The sequence below is a fragment of the Perognathus longimembris genome, chromosome 1 (assembly GCF_023159225.1).
Source record: "Perognathus longimembris pacificus isolate PPM17 chromosome 1, ASM2315922v1, whole genome shotgun sequence".
Taxonomy (NCBI): domain Eukaryota; kingdom Metazoa; phylum Chordata; class Mammalia; order Rodentia; family Heteromyidae; genus Perognathus; species Perognathus longimembris.
This window is the reverse complement of record NC_063161.1, coordinates 125,059,188-125,077,434: the sequence shown is the minus strand read 5'-3', so window position 1 is coordinate 125,077,434 and position 18,247 is coordinate 125,059,188. Positions and strand designations below refer to the sequence as shown.

The 18,247-nt window shown below is 36.1% G+C and overlaps 1 protein-coding gene across 1 annotated transcript in view; it reads right to left on the bottom strand.

Annotated features, from left to right (window-relative positions):
* Ift74 (intraflagellar transport 74) overlaps positions 1-18,247 on the bottom strand; it is a 64,384-nt gene that overhangs the window by 18,036 nt on the left and 28,101 nt on the right. The window contains exons 9-13 of the mRNA XM_048359518.1: positions 17,353-17,491; positions 16,025-16,087; positions 12,871-13,014; positions 8,501-8,541; positions 6,014-6,093 (exon numbers count right to left, since the gene is read on the bottom strand). Of these exons, the coding sequence (XP_048215475.1) occupies positions 6,014-6,093; positions 8,501-8,541; positions 12,871-13,014; positions 16,025-16,087; positions 17,353-17,491 (467 nt within the window). The remainder of the gene's footprint in view (positions 1-6,013; positions 6,094-8,500; positions 8,542-12,870; positions 13,015-16,024; positions 16,088-17,352; positions 17,492-18,247) is intronic.

Sequence of the window (18,247 nt, the reverse complement as noted above, 5' to 3'; positions counted from 1 at the left end):
TCTTTTTGCACCCCCCACCAAGGGATTGATTATCATTTGAACATCTGGTATTCAATGCTACTCTCTTTATTCAGTGTTTATAGTCTAGAGATGTCTAAACTTTCATACTCTACAAAGTAGTTCTGACTCTGGAGAATACCATTTTTTAAAATAGGTGTTTACCTCGACATTCTTACCTAATCAAACACACTAGGTATGCAATAGTGATTTAAGGCCCCCAGCTCAGAAAATTTACTACCAATTCCAGAGTTGAAAACAAAAGCAGGGAGGTGGAGAAGAAAAATGGAGTTTTGCACACTCAGATTCCTTTCCACAACTGGTCCTTCTGAGGCTAGATAAGCCTCCCTTCTACTGCTCTTATGTGGTAGCATTTCGTTTCCTATTACATTCTTATCATTCTTCTTAGAACAGGCTTTAGTGCTTCTTTATCCTTTTTAAAGTATTATGCTAACAAACAGGATTCCAAGAAGATTGTCAAATCCCAAGGTCTATATAACCATTTTTATTAATGCAGCTGTTTCCAGAGTGACTTCATATTAATTGGTACAGAGCTAGTAAACCTCTCTAGCATTTTCACAGTGAACCAGGAGATGGTTGTTCCTGACTCCTAGTTCAATTTTAGTGCAGAAACTTAAGAAATTCCTCTCATATTTAGTAGCCCCTTTTCACCTACATTTTACATCATTACAGCAGTGAGCAATAGATTGGTATTTCAACTACTTTTAAATTGTTGTTAAATGAGCACATATAAGCAACGTTTTAGACTAACTTTTGGCTTTAGTCATCACTCAACTTGTCATATATACTCTAAGAAGCATTTTAAATTTTGGCAAAAAATGCTTGTTTATAGACATGGGGACAAGGTCAGATATTTCCCAACTAAACAATTTTTAAGTAGAAATCTGTGGTTTGTTCTTCTGCATCACATGTATATGGAGAATCCACAGAAAAGCAATGGAGAGATGCCATTTGCAATCATAGAAAGTACAATATTAAACTTTTAAGATAAGTACTTTATTTTCTGTATATCATGGAGGAAATACTGCCCAACATATGCTTGGGAAAGTAGTTTCTGTTTTCTCTCTCTTCCCACCCCAACCCACCCCATCATTTAAGCCTCACAGTAAACCTAAAATAATAGACACTATTATTTATTTCTTTAGAAGTTGAGAAGACTTATGATAAATATAAGGCTGAATAGATACCTAAGATCAAAGAATAAGGTAGTAAAGCCTAGATTTGAATCAAGGAATTCTGGTTGCAGAACAATGTTGTGCTCTTAAACTTCTGCCTTAATTTTTTAAACTTTACCTGACATAACAAACAAAAAGCTCCCCAACACAGGCCTTGGAAATCTAATAATAAAGAAATGTCCCTATAGACAGACTAAAGAGAAATATATTCCATATTTTTACTATTGAAAGATATGCATGGAATAAATTCTAATGAATTCTTTCAGAACTTAGAATAGTGATTTAATGTTCCTATAACACTTGAAATATAGTTCTATTATGATATAAATTTATCACTGCAATATTCATGCCTTTGATACATTAGTACTCAGGTGATATTTACTGTATTACCTAACCCATTTTTGGAAAAATACTGGACTGTGCAAGTGAAGGAATAACTTTTAGCAGGTGATTAGGTACACAAATCCTTAGAGAAGTGACTGTGGGTGTATTTTGCTTGTATACGTTAGCCCTCTATGTGATTACAGATTCTCGGAAAATTAGCCCCACCATGTGGATCACTAGAAAACTACACACTCAAGCTTTGGACCTGTCAAGAGAAGTCAACTGTCCAGAGATGTCAAACTAAGACATTTATATTGCCTGTGTTGATGAGGAAACATTTCCACACAATGCTGCCAATTGTATAAAATGGCTCAACCTTTGTGGGGAACAAATTTACAAAATCAATAATGAAAGTTACAAACTCAAATCTTACTCTGAATTTTACTTGTAGAAATCAGTTCTGCAGAAGTATTATACAAATTAATAAACATACAAGTGTATTTACCACACCTTTATTCTTGATCATGAAAAAATGGGAAACAGCCTAAATGTCAATGTGTGTATGGTAAACTCTAATTACATAGCCATAGTCACAAATGGCAGCCAATGGCTATCACAAGTGATTAATAAGTACCAAGTACCACTCTAAATTCTGCTTTACAACCCTTGATATTGACCACTATGCTGTATCACCTTTTAGAATGAAGTAAAACCTCCTCGTATGGAAGAATATACATTGTACATAAATAAAAATATTCAAACTCCTGCTACAAATGCAGTATAAATAAGTATTTTGCTGGAAAATGTGCATCCAACGCAAGAATCCAATGAAAAGTAGTAAAACCACTGTATTTAAGCTCTCTCTGGGAAATACCAATCTGCATACTACAATGAGAGGGCCCAAATAAGTGCCTAGAGTTCAGTTTTTACATTTAGTTCATTGTACATTTCTTTCATATTAGAGATATTTAGCTCATCACACATTTATTTATTTTCCTAGAAACTGTGTTGATGAAAGATAATATGAGAGTAGACAGCTGAAAATACAATGTGGCTGATGCAGCAATGTATTCATGCACAGTGTGATCTGGTGACATTGAAAAGTGTTACTCCCTTAGCCAAGGGAAACAAGTCAGTTATGCTCCATGAGAGAATACCTCATCCCATGAGATCTAGCTCATGGTATATGACTTTAGGCCAGTGAAAAACAGAAAAAAAGAGCATGAATTAGAAAACAATCAGTAGAAGCAAACGGCTGGAACATGAAACGGTTTGACATAAGATAAGAAGGGTGACATAGGTAGACTGTCATGGGATATAAGCAATAGAGTTGATAATAGATGAAAGCAAAAGCAGATAGCAGAGGGACCAGTATGACATACAAAAATTCTTGAACTTTATTTTGTACATGATTACGAAACTCCAGCTAAGGGCTGGGAATGTGGCTTAGTGGTAAAGTGCTTGCCTGACATGCATGAAGCCCTGGGTTCAATTCCTTAGTAACACATAAATAGAAGAAGCCAGAAGTGGTGCTGTGGCTCAAGTGGTAGAGTGCTAGCCTTGGGCAAAGAAGCTCAGGGATAGCCCAGGTGACTGGAAAAAAAGAAAGAAAGAAAGCAAGAAAGCAAGAAAGCAAGAAAGCAAGCAAGAAAGAAAGAAAGAAAGAAAGAAAGAAAGAAAGAAAGAAAGAAAGAAAGAAAGAAAGAAGAAAGAAGAGAGAAAGAGAGAAAGAGAGAAAGAGGAGAGAAAGAGAGAAAGAGAGAAAGAGAGAAAGAGAGAAAGAGAGAAAGAGAAGAAAGAGAGAGAGAAAGAGAGAGAGAGAGAAAGAGAGAGAGAAAGAGAGAGAGAAAGAGAGAAAGAAAGAAAGAAAGAAAGAAAGAAAGAAAGAAAGAAAGAAAGAAAGAGAAAGAAAGAAAGAAAGAAAGAAAGAAAAGAAAAGAAACCACAGTTAAGCAGACTGACATACTATCACTCTGGCAGGGTTACTGTAGAAGAATTAAGAGCAGGCAAAATGGGAGGTGGGATGACCAGTTAGGAGGCTACCACTACAGTTCAGACAGGAAATGGTGAGGTCCTGAACTAACAAGTAACCTAACAAAACCTGCTTGTGCTGTTAAACTAAAAATCTAGAATGATTGCAGTAAACAGAACAAAAACTAAGGCATTAACATGTACCCATTCATAGTACTTATGACACAGATAAATTTATATTTGGGTAAATGTTTTTGCATTATTACACTGAGTAGTAGATTGTTTTATTCTACATTTAAAAAGGGATGAATATTACAAAGCAAAAAGGGAAATGGAAGTGAATCTAAAGCATTCTGCATTGTTTATTTTCAAACAAGCAATGAATTATATTCTTACCTCTAAAATTCATTACATCGGTGGAAAGAACTTGAAATTTATATTTCAGAAGATCAAGATTACTTAGAATATGTCATACAAAGCAAATAAAATCGAGACTATTATTAGATTTCTCAAGGTAGTTTTAATCTATATACGTGAAAAACAATGAGATAATTTAGCAAAGGAAATTATATGGTCAAAGGATACAAAACTTTAGTAAGAGAAGAGGAGTAGTTCAAGAGATTGTACAACATGTTGACTATAAGTTATAGCATGTTGACTATAAGTATAACATGCTGACTATAAGTTACTAATGATTAGGATATTCTTTCTTTAATATGTTACTAGTATTTGAACTCAAGGCTTTGACCTTGGTAGGCAGGTGATCTACCACTTGAACCACACCCCTGCCCCATTTTTGCTTCAGTTATTTTTCAATAGGGTCTTACATTTTTGCTCAAGCATCAGGCTATGATCTTCCTCCCTCTGGCCTCCCTGTAGCTGCAATTAGATTACAGGCATGACACACTATGCCCAGCTCAATGTTTTAAGTTCTTTCTTGGTGTTTTGTTGACTTACAGATTATCAATTTTTAATAAAATAAAATCAAAACCCATAAAAATAAGCAACGCTTTTTTGCAGCTATGAAATTTTCCTTAGCTGTAAGAGGCATACACGAACTGTTTATATGATGAGGCAAGATTGTTCTTACATTGCCAACTAACTCATAAGAGCAAACATTCAATTCTTATAAATGTAAAGGATACTAACTGGTTTTCAGTTAAACTGTGATTCCTGAGCCTTAAGAATCTGACATTTCCCTCCTTTACCTAGAAGTTTGTTAGGTAACTATATTGTCCAACCTCTTCCCCCATCCACAGTTATTCTGCAGTTCCCAAGCCCCCACCACAGAATTTCCACTTATTTAAACTCGAAGTTCCCCTCAGGGGACTTCTGTTCCCTGAGTTAATTTTTCTTTTTTTTTAATTTAATTTATTTATTAATTGAACACAAATTTTTTTGACAAGGTGTTGTGCAAAAAGGGTACAGTTACATAGTAGGGCAGTGTGTACATTTCTTGTGATATCTTACGCCCTGTTTTTCTTTCCCTTCTCTAGGTCAGGTAGACATATATACAATATACAATGTATCAAGAACATATACAGTGGGCTGGGGATATAGCCTAGTGGCAAGAGTGCCTGCTTCGGATACACGAGGTCCTAGGTTCAATTCCCCAGCACCACATATACAGAAAACGGCCAGAAGCGGCGCTGTGGCTCAAGTGGCGGAGTGCTAGCCTTGAGCGGGAAGAAGCCAGGGACAGTGCTCAGGCCCGGAGTCCAAAGCCCAGGACCGGCCAAAAAAAAAAAAAAAAAAAAAAAACATAAACAGTAGCCACGTGGCCAAGCCCAAGAAAATTCGCCTAGGTAATTTTTCAAATCTAAAACTAGGGGGCAGTTAGGGTAGTATTAATTTGTGACTTGATCCTGACTTCCTCCAACTCTACCAATTAATTGTAGTTAATTGTTAACCACATTAAGGAAGTATAGCTTATGACTCTATAACAATCTTATTTCATTTTTTATGCATTCAGTTTCTTACTACTATGGATGTCTTTTGTTTTCATTTCGTTTGTTTTTTGGCACTAGTCCTGGGGCTTGAATTCAGGGTCCAGCCACTGTCCCTGAGCTTTTTCGTTCTAGGTTAGTGCTCTACTACTTGAGCCACACCCCTTCTCCTGGCCTTTTGGTAGTTACTTATAAGTAAGAGTTTCAAGGACTTTCCTGCCTGGGCTGGTTTTGACTTGTGGTCCTCAATTCTCAGCCTCCTGAGTAGCTAGTATTACAGGTGAGAGCCAACGGTGCCTAGCTGGTTTTATTTTTCTTTTTAAAAGTAGTGGATATTAGTTATACAGGAAAGGATTTCGCTGTTACATCTGCAGACATATTTATACCACATTTTAATCTCACTCCTCCCTTCATTATAATAATTAGCATTTTTCAGTTGTTAAAGTTAGTAACAGCGTAAAGAAGTAAATAATAAATCTCCAGTGTTTAAATGAATACTGAGATCCTAGTTAATTTCTATACTGCTATATATCTGTTAGTGCTCATTATAAAAATGTAGAAATAAACCAAAAATGTTACCTTGGTGCTCCTCTAAATCCAGATCGAGTTGCCTAATTTCTTCATTAAGATGATTTATTTTCTCTTTTATATCTGTTAACCTGTTAAAAATGTTATATAATGAATTTATGAAGAAGACATTCAGTAAAAATACTCAATTAGGATGCGACATCTTTCTTAAGTTTCAAATTTCTTATCTAAAAATAAAATGCCCTATTTTGAAAACCAATTACAGGCCTAGGAATATGGCCTAGTGGTAAAGTGCTCACCTCCTATACATGAAGCCCTGGGTTCGATTCCTCAGCACCACATATATAGAAAAAAGCCGGAAGTGGTACTGTGGCTGAAGAAGTAGAGTGCTAGCCTTGAGCAAAAAGAAACCAGGGACTGTGCTCAGGCCCTGAGTCTAGGCGCGAGGACTGGCAACAAAAACAAAACAAATAAACAAGATTTTTAAAAAAAGAAAACCAATTACAAATTTAGAGAGAAAATGATTTCCTGGACCTCTTTTCATTATCTTTTTTGGAGCAAGTATACTCAGAGAACATTTTGTTGTCTAGTCGGCAGACTCTCCTTCAACCTCTCAAGCCTGACTTGCACATTAAGGATTAAAAAAAAAAACAACACAAAAAACAGATAGATAGATTGGTAGGTAGGTAGGTAGGTAGGGAAGGTAAACAGATAATAGATATAATTACAGCAGCTTTCTTTTTCAAAGTCTGCATAGAATTAAGTTTGAAGAATATTATAAAAAATTAGAAAATGAAGAAAAAATCTATCATTAGAATAATATTATACAAGTTAAGAATTTCCCCTGATTTTGTTTTATGCAATCATTTAATCTGGACAGAACTTCAACTTAGAAAAACCCCTACAAAGTTACAGGAGGAACTAGCAATTCCATCCCTAGTTACATACACAAAAGAAGTAAAACTATACATTCATATAACCACATGCGCAGGGCAGGGCACTGGTGGCTCACACCTAATTCTAGCTACTCAGGAGGCTGAGATCTGAGGATTATGGTTCAAAGTCAGCCTGGGCAGGAAAGTTGGTGAGACTCTTATCTCCAATTAATTACTAAAAACCAGAAGTAGAGCTGTGGCTCAAGTTGCAGAATGTTAGCCTTGCACACAAAAACTTCAGAAACAGGGCCCAGGCCCTGAGTTCTAGCCCTAGGACCAGCACACACACACACACACACACACACACACACACACACACACACACACACACACACACACACCAAAAACAACTGAACACACACACACACACAAAAAAAAAAACAGGACAGGGATATTCACATCAACATGATTCATAATAGCCAAGAAAACAGAAGCAAGCCCAATGTCCATCAACTGAAGAATGGATAAAATGAGGCATATATATTCATTGGATACTACTTAGAAATGAAAAGAAATTAAATACTGATACAATGCTACAACATAGATGAATCTTGAAAACATTATACTAAATGAAACCATCCAGCCACACTGGGCCATACACCAAGAAATGTCCAGAATAGGCAAATCTGTGGAGACATGAAGTCCATTACAAGTTCAAGAGCTAAGAGAAGGGACAGGAGGGGTTAAAGTGCGGGGTTATATTGGGATGAATAGACTATTTTAAAATTGGGGTGCTGGTTGTTCAACTCTAAATAAACTAACAAGCTGTGCATTTTATACTTTAAATATGTAAATTATTTGATATAAATTACATACTAAGAAAGAAATAACATACTACTAACAATATACTAATAAAAGGCTATACTGGGTATAGTAGCTCTAACCTGTAATTCTTCTTGGATGGTGAAGACCATGAGATTACAGTTCAAAGCCAGCTTGGGCAAAAAAGTTTGAAAGACTCCATCTCACTCAATGGCTGGGTGATGATGTGCACTGTTGCATGTTTTTTATCTCAGATACAGGCAAAGTAAAATGGCATGCACTTGTCATCTTGAGCATCATAGGGAAGCACAGGAAAGAAGATTGTAGCACTGGGGCAAGATCCTACATTATAAATGATCATGGAGACATGGCTCAAGTGGTCGTGCCCCTACCTTGCAAGCAGGGCCCCTAAATTCAATCTCCACTACCATAAAAAAAAAAAAGTAATTGTATTGCGTATTAGCTCTTATATGCTCAAATGTTTAAAGCAACAAATTGGAAAGCTGCATCATTGTTATCAATGTAAACTACAGAAAAGCTACCTATAAAAAGATATCCTCTGGGCTGGGGATATAGCCTAGTGGCAAGAGTGCCTGCTTCGGATACACGAGGCCCTAGGTTCGATTCCCCAGCACCACATATACAGAAAACGGCCAGAAGCGGCGCTGTGGCTCAAGTGGCAGAGTGCTAGCCTTGAGCGGGAAGAAGCCAGGGACAGTGCTTAGGCCCTGAGTCCAAGGCCCAGGACTGGCAAAAAAAAAAAAAAGATATCCTCTTCTACTTTATTAAGTGTCAGATAAGAACAATTAAACAGAAAATGTTCAAGTATAATGGTACTTACTGTCTCTCCATGCTAGCTATTTCCTGGTTATCTTCTTTAACCTATAAAAACATAAAAAGAAAAGTCTTTAAAGAGTAACTCATGGGTTGGGAATATGGCCAGGTGGCAAGAGTGCTTGCCTCCTATACATGATGCCCTGGGTTCGATTCCTCAGTACCATATATATAGAAAAGGCCAGAAGTGGTGCTGTGGCTCAAGTTGGCAGAGTGCTAGCCTTGAGCAAAAAGAAGCCAGGGACAGTGCTCAGGCCCTGATTTTAAGCCCCACAACTGGCAAAAAATAAAAAATAAAAAAAAAGAGTAATTCATGCTGGGCACAAGTGGATCAGACCTGTAATCCTAGCTATCCAAGAGGCTGAGATCTAAAGATCCCAGTTGGATGCCAGCCCAGGCAAACAATTCCTTGGGACTCTCATCTCCAATTAACTAACAAAAAAATCTGAAAGTGGAGGTGTGGCTCAAGTAGTAGAGCACCAGTTGTGAGCAACAGTGTGAGGTCTGGAGTTCAAGTCCCATTACAGGCACACACAGACACAAGGATAATTCAGTATTAGATTAAAGGAGAATGTCTTTCTACAGATATGTTAAAATGTCAAATCTAGTCTTGTTTTTGAAATCTATTTCTTAAAATTCAACCTTTTGAAGTTAAAGGGAAAATCATTAAGAAACTACTCAGATTTCTTCATTCTTTCTCAAAGGATCATAGGTATCCCCACATCTATCCCCAAGGGCCCATCATCAGATTAACATTCAGACAAAGATCTTAGTTGATGTAAGGATCTGAAATGTAAGGTATCTGAGAGCCACCCTTTGTAAAGGCTACCAGATTTAGCAAGCCAGTTAAAACTGAACTTGAGATAAACAATGGTTAACTTTCAGGCTTTCTATGTACCATATAACATTTTAAATGCCTGCATCTCCTTGATCTATTCTACAGAAGATATATAAATGTGTATGTATATACACACATATGTATTTTAGAATACTTATATGAAATTTAAATTTAACTAATAATTTTTTATATATCTGACAGTCCTACTTGCCAAGGTTACTCTCTCTTCCCCTACCCTAATGATTTCTCTTCAGGCAATTTCATACAATCTAAATTTTAGCATCACTTGGGAATGATTCTAACACCTCAGTAGTTCGTAAATTGATGCATAAGGTTCTAAGAAATCCAGTGGGACTGAAAATTACTTTGGGACCAGCTCATGGTCTCAACCTAAGATCACAAAAGAGTCCCTGATTGCAGCTATATTTAAATATATATTCAATTCTCCTAAGGGTCTCCAGATAGATACGTACTAATTATACAAACTTCAGGTAGTAAAAAAGCTATTGAATATACATGACATGATTTTATTTTTCAAATTTTCATTATCAAACTGATGTATAGAGAGGTTACAGTTTCATACGTTAGGCGTTGGAAACATTTCTTGTACTGTTTGTTACATCGTCCCTCGTTGCCCCCTCCCTCCTCCCCCTTTCCCTTTCCCCCCATAAGGTGTTCAGTTCACTTACACCAAACAGTTTTGCAAGTATTGCTTTTGTAGTTGTTTGTCTTTTTTTACCTTGTGTCTCTCGATTTTGGTATTCCCTTTCAATTTCCTAGTTCTAATACCAGTATAGACAGTTTCCAATATACTCAGATAAGATTACAGAGATAGTGTAGATACAACCACAGGAAGGTGATACAAGAACATCATTAATAGTAGAAGCTACAGATACACATGGGATGTTGAAAGTAGTTACAACTGTGATATAACAATCGTTTCCATAACATGGAGTTCATTTCACTTAGCATCATCTTATGTGATCATAAGGGTATAGCTATTGGGCTCTTGTGATCCTCTGCTGTGACTTGCCTAAACCTGTGCTAATTATTCCCAGTAAGGGAGACCATAGAGTCCATGTTTCTTTGGGTCTGGCTCACTTCACTTAGTATAATTTTTTCCAAGTCCTTCCATTTCCTTACAAATGGGGCAATGTCATTCTTTCTGATACAGGCATAAAATTCCATTGTGTATATGTACCACATTTTCCTGATCCATTCGTCTACTGAGGGGCATCTGGGTTGGTTCCAGATTCTAGCTGTGACAAATTGCACTGCGATTAACACTGTTGTGCTGGTGGCTTTACTGTGATTTTGTTTGTGTTTTTTTGGATAGATACACAAAAGTGGGGTTGCTGGGTCATAGGGGAGTTCTATATTTAGCCTTCTGAGGAATCTCCATACTGCTTGCCAGAGTGGCTGAACAGTTTACATTCCCACCAACAATGAAGTAGGGTTCCCCTTTGGCCACATCCCCTCCAACAATTGTTATTGTTAGTTTTCCTGATATATGACATTCTTACTGAGGTGAGATGGAATCTCAATATTGTTTTGATTTGCATTTCTTTATGGCCAGTGATATAGAGCACTTTTTCATATGTCTCTTGGCCATTCTCATTTCCTCATCAGAGAAGTCCCTTTTTTTTTTTCTTCAAATTTTTATTATCAAACTGATGTACAGAGAGGTTACAGTTTCATACATTAGGCATTGGATACATTTCTTGTACTGTTTGTTACCTCGTCCCTCATACTCCCCTCCCCTCACCCCCTTTCCCTTTCCCCCCATGAGGTGTTCCATTCACTTAGACCAAACAGTTTTGCAAGTATTGCTTTTGTAGTTGTTTTTCGTTTTTTACCCTGAGTCTCTCAATTTTGGTATTCCCTTTCAATTTCCTAGTTCTAATACCAGTATACATGTTTCCAGTATACTCAGATAATGTTACAGAGATAGAGAAGTCTCTTTGTAAGTCTTTGCCCACTTGATGAGGGGGCTATTGATTCTTTGCAGTTTTGTTTTGGAGGAAGGTAATTTTTCTAGTTCTGCATATATTTTAGGTATGAGGCCTTTGTCCACTTAATGGCCAGTAAAGATCTTCTCCCAGTCTGTGGGCTTTCTGTTTATCTTGCGAGCTATGTCCTTTGCCGTGCAGAAGCTCTGCAGTTTGATGCATTCCCATTTGTCCAACCTTTCTTTGATTTGTAGCCTTTCTGGGTCTTTGTTAAGGAAGTTCCATCCTGCGCCAAGGAGCCCAAGTGTTTCTCCTACTCCTTCCTTTAGTGTTTTCAGGGTGTCTGTTTTGATTTCGAGGTCTTTAATCCATTTGGAATTGATTTTGGTGCAGGGTGATATATAAGGATCTAGTTTTAGTTTGTTGCATGTGTTGAGCCAGTTATGCCAGCACCATTTGTTAAAGAGGCTATCTTTCTTCCAAACTATTGTTTTAGCTCCTTTATCAAAGATTAAGTAGGCATAGTTCTGTGGGTTCATTCCTGGGTCTTCAATTCTGTTCCGTTGGTCTTCAGGCCTGTTCCGGTGCCAATACCAAGCTGTTTTTATTACTATAGCTTTATAATACAGCTTGAAGTTGGGTATTGTAATTCCTCCAGCACTGTTCTTTCTGCTTAGGATTGTTCTTGCTATTCTAGGTCTTTTATTGTTCCATATGAATTTCTGGATTGCTTCCTCTATTTCATTAAAAAAATGGTATTGGGATATTAATGGGTATTGCATTGAATTTGTAGATAGTCTTTGGCAATATTGCCATTTTGATTATATTAATCCTCCCAATCCAGGAGCATGGGAGGTTTTTCCATTTCTTTAGTTCTGGTTTAATTTTGTTTTTCAAGCTTTTAAAGTTCTCATCAAAGAGGTCTTTCACTTCTTTGGTTAAGGTTATTCCTAGGTATTGTATGTTTTTGGGGGCTATTACAAAAGGAGTTGCTTTCCTGATTTCAGCCTTGGTCTTCAGGTCGTTAGCATAGAGAAAGGCCGTTGATTTTTGAGGGTTTATTTTATATCCTGCAACTTTGCCAAAGTTTTGGATTAGCTCTAGTAGCTTGGGGGTAGAGTCTATGGGGTTCTTTAGGTATAGGATCACATGACATGAGTTTTGTGGCACATATTTTCAGTGTACATTGTAATTCCATTCCCTTCATGAAGGTACTGATATTACTAACCAAAGAAAGTAATTTGACCACAACCTAATAACATAACCTATTTCCAATAAAATTATCTATTTTTTAAAGACAAATACAAAAGAATTTCAAATTATTCTAATAAAGATCCAAAATATGAAATAATGGATCAAACATACACAAAAACCATACAAAATGAGGATTTAATATAAAGAACACTTTATATGGGAAAATGACTTTTCTGTAGAGGTTTTTTTTATAAGTACCTCATACTTAGGTATTGCTAATTACTTGCTAGTTTTTAATCAACTTATTGGCTTTCTCTTCTACTCATACCACCTCAATAAAACAAATCAACATGTTCAACAAAGCCTAGCATATTAAAATAAGTATTTTTCTTCTACCTGCTTAAGTAATCTCTCCCTCTCTTCCATTGGCGATCCCATGCTTTTGTCTTCTGCAATCATTTGATCTCGATGAGATTCTAATTCATAAAGCTTTTCATGCATCAATACAGCCTCCTGTTTTACCTGGGAATGTGCTATTTCCTGAGAACAAAAATAGAGGAAGTTACTTAGTGCCATTTTAGTTACAGTTAAGGTGAGATTAGACCCTAATCCAATATGATTCATATTATAAGAAATGGGGTTCACTAGGTAGAGCAAGAGGCCTTGAATGACAACACAAATACTGACATGGTGCAACTGCCAGTCAAGTAAGACCAAGACTGACGGCTACCATTAGACACTAGGAAGAAGTCCGAAGTCTAAGGTGAGAAAAGCTCTACTGACAGCTTGATTATACTTCTAGCCCCATAACCATAAGAAAACAGTTCTGTTGCTTTAAGCTACCCAGTTTATGATACACTATATGGCATCCTTAGGAAGCCAACATTAAGGAGAACAGTTCTAAATTTACCTCTCTCTGGTTTAAAAAGAAAATATTTAAAATAATGCAAATAGACATTGTAATTAAATATTTATTGGATAACAAAAAGAACTAGGAATAATGCTAGAAATAATGGTGATAATTTGACATTTGGACCTATTGTCCAATGAGCACTTTTTCTGTACCAGGCACCATACTCTTTTGTTTTGATTTGGATTTTTTAAGACAGTATAGCCTCAAACTCATGAGCTTTCTGTATCAATCTGCTAGCTACCAAGATTAGAGATGTGCTCCACAAACCAAGAAACTCCATTTTTATATGCTATCTTATGTACTCAAAGCATTAGGCTACAAGAGAGAGAATATTATCATCTCCATGTTACAGACGAAGAAACTGGGGATATAAGATCTAAATAATTTTTTGAATTTTCCAAAATAGAAAATAATGGAGCCCAGGTGGCTCACACCTGTATTCCTAGCTACAGGAAACTGAGATCTGAGAATCAAGGCTCAAAACCAGTAGTCATAGGAAAATCTGAGGCTCATCTCCAATTACCACCCAAAAACTGGGAAGTAGAGCTGTGATTCGAGTGGTAGAGTGCTAGCACTGAGCAAAAAAGCTCAGGAAGAGCACTTAAGCACTGAGTTCCAGCACCAGGATGGGCGCACACATAGTGCGCACATGCATGCACACACACACACACACACACACACACACACACAAAGCTAATAATGGTATTTGAAATCAAGACTACAACATAAGCCAGGACAGAATCTTTTCTCAATTCCTTTCTGTTCCCCTTTCTTCTTCCTCCTCCTTTTCTTTTTCTGGGGATGGAAAAATAGGCAAGGGAAATAAGCTTATGTAGCTTAACAGAGCAGAGGGTCAAGTAAGAAAAAGTAATCATGATGATGAAGCATCGTATATGTTTTAAGGTACTCTTTTTACATTATCTTCTCTTTGCCTAAAATCATACACACATCCTCATACTGTATCTTGAAAAAACTGTTCTTAAACAAACAAGATTATGTTGACACTTTCCAATCTTTCACACCTCTCTGAAATAATCATGACAACACTTTGCAGAGTAATAAACACAAGCTAGATATTCAATAAACACTAGCTGATTGTCAGTAATCAGTAATTGGCAGTTTCCTTGAACAATAAACCCTAAAGAAATGAAATTTAGCAAAAACTAAATAGAAAGTGACTTATTTTGTCGCTTTAAGAATACTGTAAATTGTCCTCAGAGTTCATGTTATTTTCTTAATAATATTTTATTGTTATTATTAAGGTGTTGTACAGAGGTTTACCATTTCATAAGTCAGGTAATGTATATATTTCTTTTCTGGGCAACATCAGACCTTCTTTAACTTTCCCCCAGTTTAAAATTATTGTTAATATATATTTATTTCTACAAAAAGTGGCATCAGTACAAAACTAAATCTAAGTCAAAACTCATACTTTTTCTTGTGTAACTAAATTAAACAAGTGAAATAAGATTTGACTCTCTCCCACCCTAAGAAAGAGTGAGAAATTCTATAAGACAGCTGTATAAATATTAACTGTGGTTCTTCCATGAACCTCTAGAGGTTCAAGTAAAATAAATGTGTGCACATGCAGGTAGACAACTAGATATAGATAATCACATTAATATTCTTAATTAGGTAATTTTTATTAGCAAATTCTCAAAAGAATGAACTACAAATTACTTACAGGAATATTCTCCCATACGTGAAAAGATAAACTACAACCTGTTAAATAAACTACACCTGCTACTAATCCTGTCATCATAGCTAGCTGAATCTATAGGAAATCAGGAAAAGCAAGCAGCATAGTACACCGAACTGAACATAGAGGTACAATGAGTGTAGTGAAGTGCCAACAACATGAAAATACAACGACCAACAAATAGACAAATAGGCTTCATGCATAAAGAAATGAAAATTAACTTAGGAAGCAGGGATCAAGAGGACTTCAGTGCAAAGTTAAGGTAGGCAAAAATGTAGTGAGACCATCTCATTCAATAAGGTGGTAGGATGACGTACACCTGTCATCTCATGAAGAAGGCCTAAACAGGAAGCTCATGACTCCTGCCAGCCACTAGTATGGCTCCAATTACAGAGCACATGGCTACCAAACACAAGAATATAAGTTCCTGTGTTCTAGATGAAAACAAACAAAGCCACAAAAAAGAAAAAAAGGCAGAAAACAAACATCAAAACCAAGCATCTCAAAAAGCAAGCAAATAAAAAATACCAAAAGCAAATGTTGCATATTACAGCAGCAAAATCTGAAAAGGGTAAATAAACCTTGCAGGAGGATTACATCTAGGAGTAGAAACTGGAGCAATGTTTTTGGGGACAATCTGGTAATCTCATAATGTGTTTTTAGTTTCTTGTGGCTGTGTCTAAGTGGCCATTTGGTTTCTGCATAACCCTAAAGGTTATTTTTGCAGAGCCCTAGATGGCAGAATGATTTATCTTATTCAATAATTGCATCTAATTTATTAATAATCTAGGATCTAAGAATGGGAAGGAAAACCATTTCACTCCTTTTAGTAAACTGCTTAGTAAATATGTGCAGATATACTTGGATGCATTCCATCAATAGCTGAATTAATTTTCATAGCTGAGTGCTACGAGAAGCCTTATTTGATTTATACTTACAGTTTCCAGGCTTTCTTTTTTCATGCTCAGTGAATCTAGTTGCTGCTGAAGTATATCTAATTCCTAAGGAAAAAAATACACATATACATTATGGCAAGAATTTTCAACATCTTAAATGTAGGTTTGACAGATGTAACAAAGGAAATTTTGCAAGCATTTTAAATTAGTATCTTATATATTAACTGGAATTTATTAAGATTTCATTATTTCTGTTTCTTTCATTATTCCTAAAATCTTTGCTGTACACTTTCAAAAATTTTTCATAAGAGTGTTAAAGTTAACTAGAACCTTTCACAGTGAATTACTACAGTGTTTTAAGAATATTATGTATCAAAATTTTTCAAATTGAGTTTCATTATTTAAAATCATGATTTTTAATCATGATCTTTAACAAAATGTTCATGTTGTTTGTGTAATTTATTTTAAGGTCAGCATCTATATACACACATACCTTCTATGTCTGTATCTCTACTTCTCTATCTCTTCTCCCTGCCCCCCTTCATACACACACACCAACATACACATTCACACAAGTTCACCAAATGGGTAAGACCTCTGAACTAATTACTCATTTACAACCTCAGTCAAAATTAAAAATACTATGGGGGTATTTGGGCAATAACTGCCTGTCTTTAATTTTTGATTATATCATATAAAATAACAAGTAATACTAAAATGTCAGTGAAACAATGTCTGAGGAACCAAAGCAATATTTTTATCAGGCCCAATTCTTTGCCAGCCCTCTAGTTAAAGGTAATCTGACATAAAAAGAACCATCATTGCTGAACAAGGGGAAGGATAATCAATATCACTCCTCGCCAAGCACCTAAATTACTTATTTAAGCAACATGATTGGGAAACAATAATTCAAAATAAGGATATGGCAGATAAGAGGTCTGCTGCTTATTAAGAAGAAAGAAAAATGAAAGCAAGTTAAAAATCTATATGGTGTTGATCCATGATGTTTTTTGATTCTATTAAAATCCCATAAAATTCCAAGTATTTTCTTCTATCTCTATGACATGCAAAAATGAAATATGCACATAAATTAACAAATAATGTTAACAAAGCTATGGCCTAGAGGTGTGGCTCAAGCGGCAAAGCACCTGCAAGCAAGTATAATGCCCTGAGTTCAAACCTCAGTACTGCAAAGAAAAGTTAAAAATGGAGTTTGTTGGAGAGGTGCTTTTCTCAGTTTTAAATACTCTTGAATTAGTTGAGGACCTTGTTACAATAAAGACATTGGTCAGTAGGTCTAGTGGAGATACTGATGTTGCTGCTATCTCATGACTGCTACAAGGCTAGTACATAGTAATAAACAGCATTACCTGCAACAATTTCTCATTTGTGGTTTTCATTTCTAAGTACTTTACTTGTTTTTCAGAGGACATATTTTTTATAATGCCATCTGCTGCCTGTTTTTCTTGTTCGATTTCTTCCTCTACGCTTCTAATTTGTTTTTCTTTCCTGAAATCAAAAGCATGAAATTTTTATGTTATTATATTGAGAGGAAAGCAAATAATTTCAATTAGGTCACAAGCTTCATCTTGTAGAATATTTAAAATATATTTAACTATACTGTCTGAATGAAAGGTCCTTCTAGTTGAATCCAAACAATTCTACTTACACTATTAAAATTTGGCTCATTAACACAGACTTATTTGGTACCTTTCTATTTTCTGTCCCCAAATCCTATTTCTTTCTTTAAAAGTTTTATTGTAAAGGTAATGTAGAGAGAGAGGTTACAGTTACATAAGTCAGGTAATAAATGCATTTCTTTTTTGAACAGCACCATCCCCTCCCTCATTCTCTCCCAGTTTTCCCCCCTCCCAACTTCGTTCTCCCCCAAGTTATAGTTTATTTCCAACACAGTGTCTAGAGGGTTTCACTGCTGAATTGGTTCACTCTTTGTCCCACCACCCAAATCTTTTTTTTTTTTTTTTTTTTTTTGCCAGTCCTGGGCCTTGGACTCAGGGCCTGAGCACTGTCCCTGGCTTCTTTTTGCTCAAGGCTAGCACACTACCACTTGAGCCACAGAGCCACTTCTGGCTGTTTTCTATATATGTGGTGCTGGGGAATTGAACCAAGGGCTTCATGTATAGGAGGCAAGTACTCAGTAGGCCATATTCCCAGCCCCCAAATCTTATTTCTTAACTGTCCATTTTACTACAAAAACCCAGATTATCATAGAAAATTATTAAGGTCTTGTACATACAGGGATAC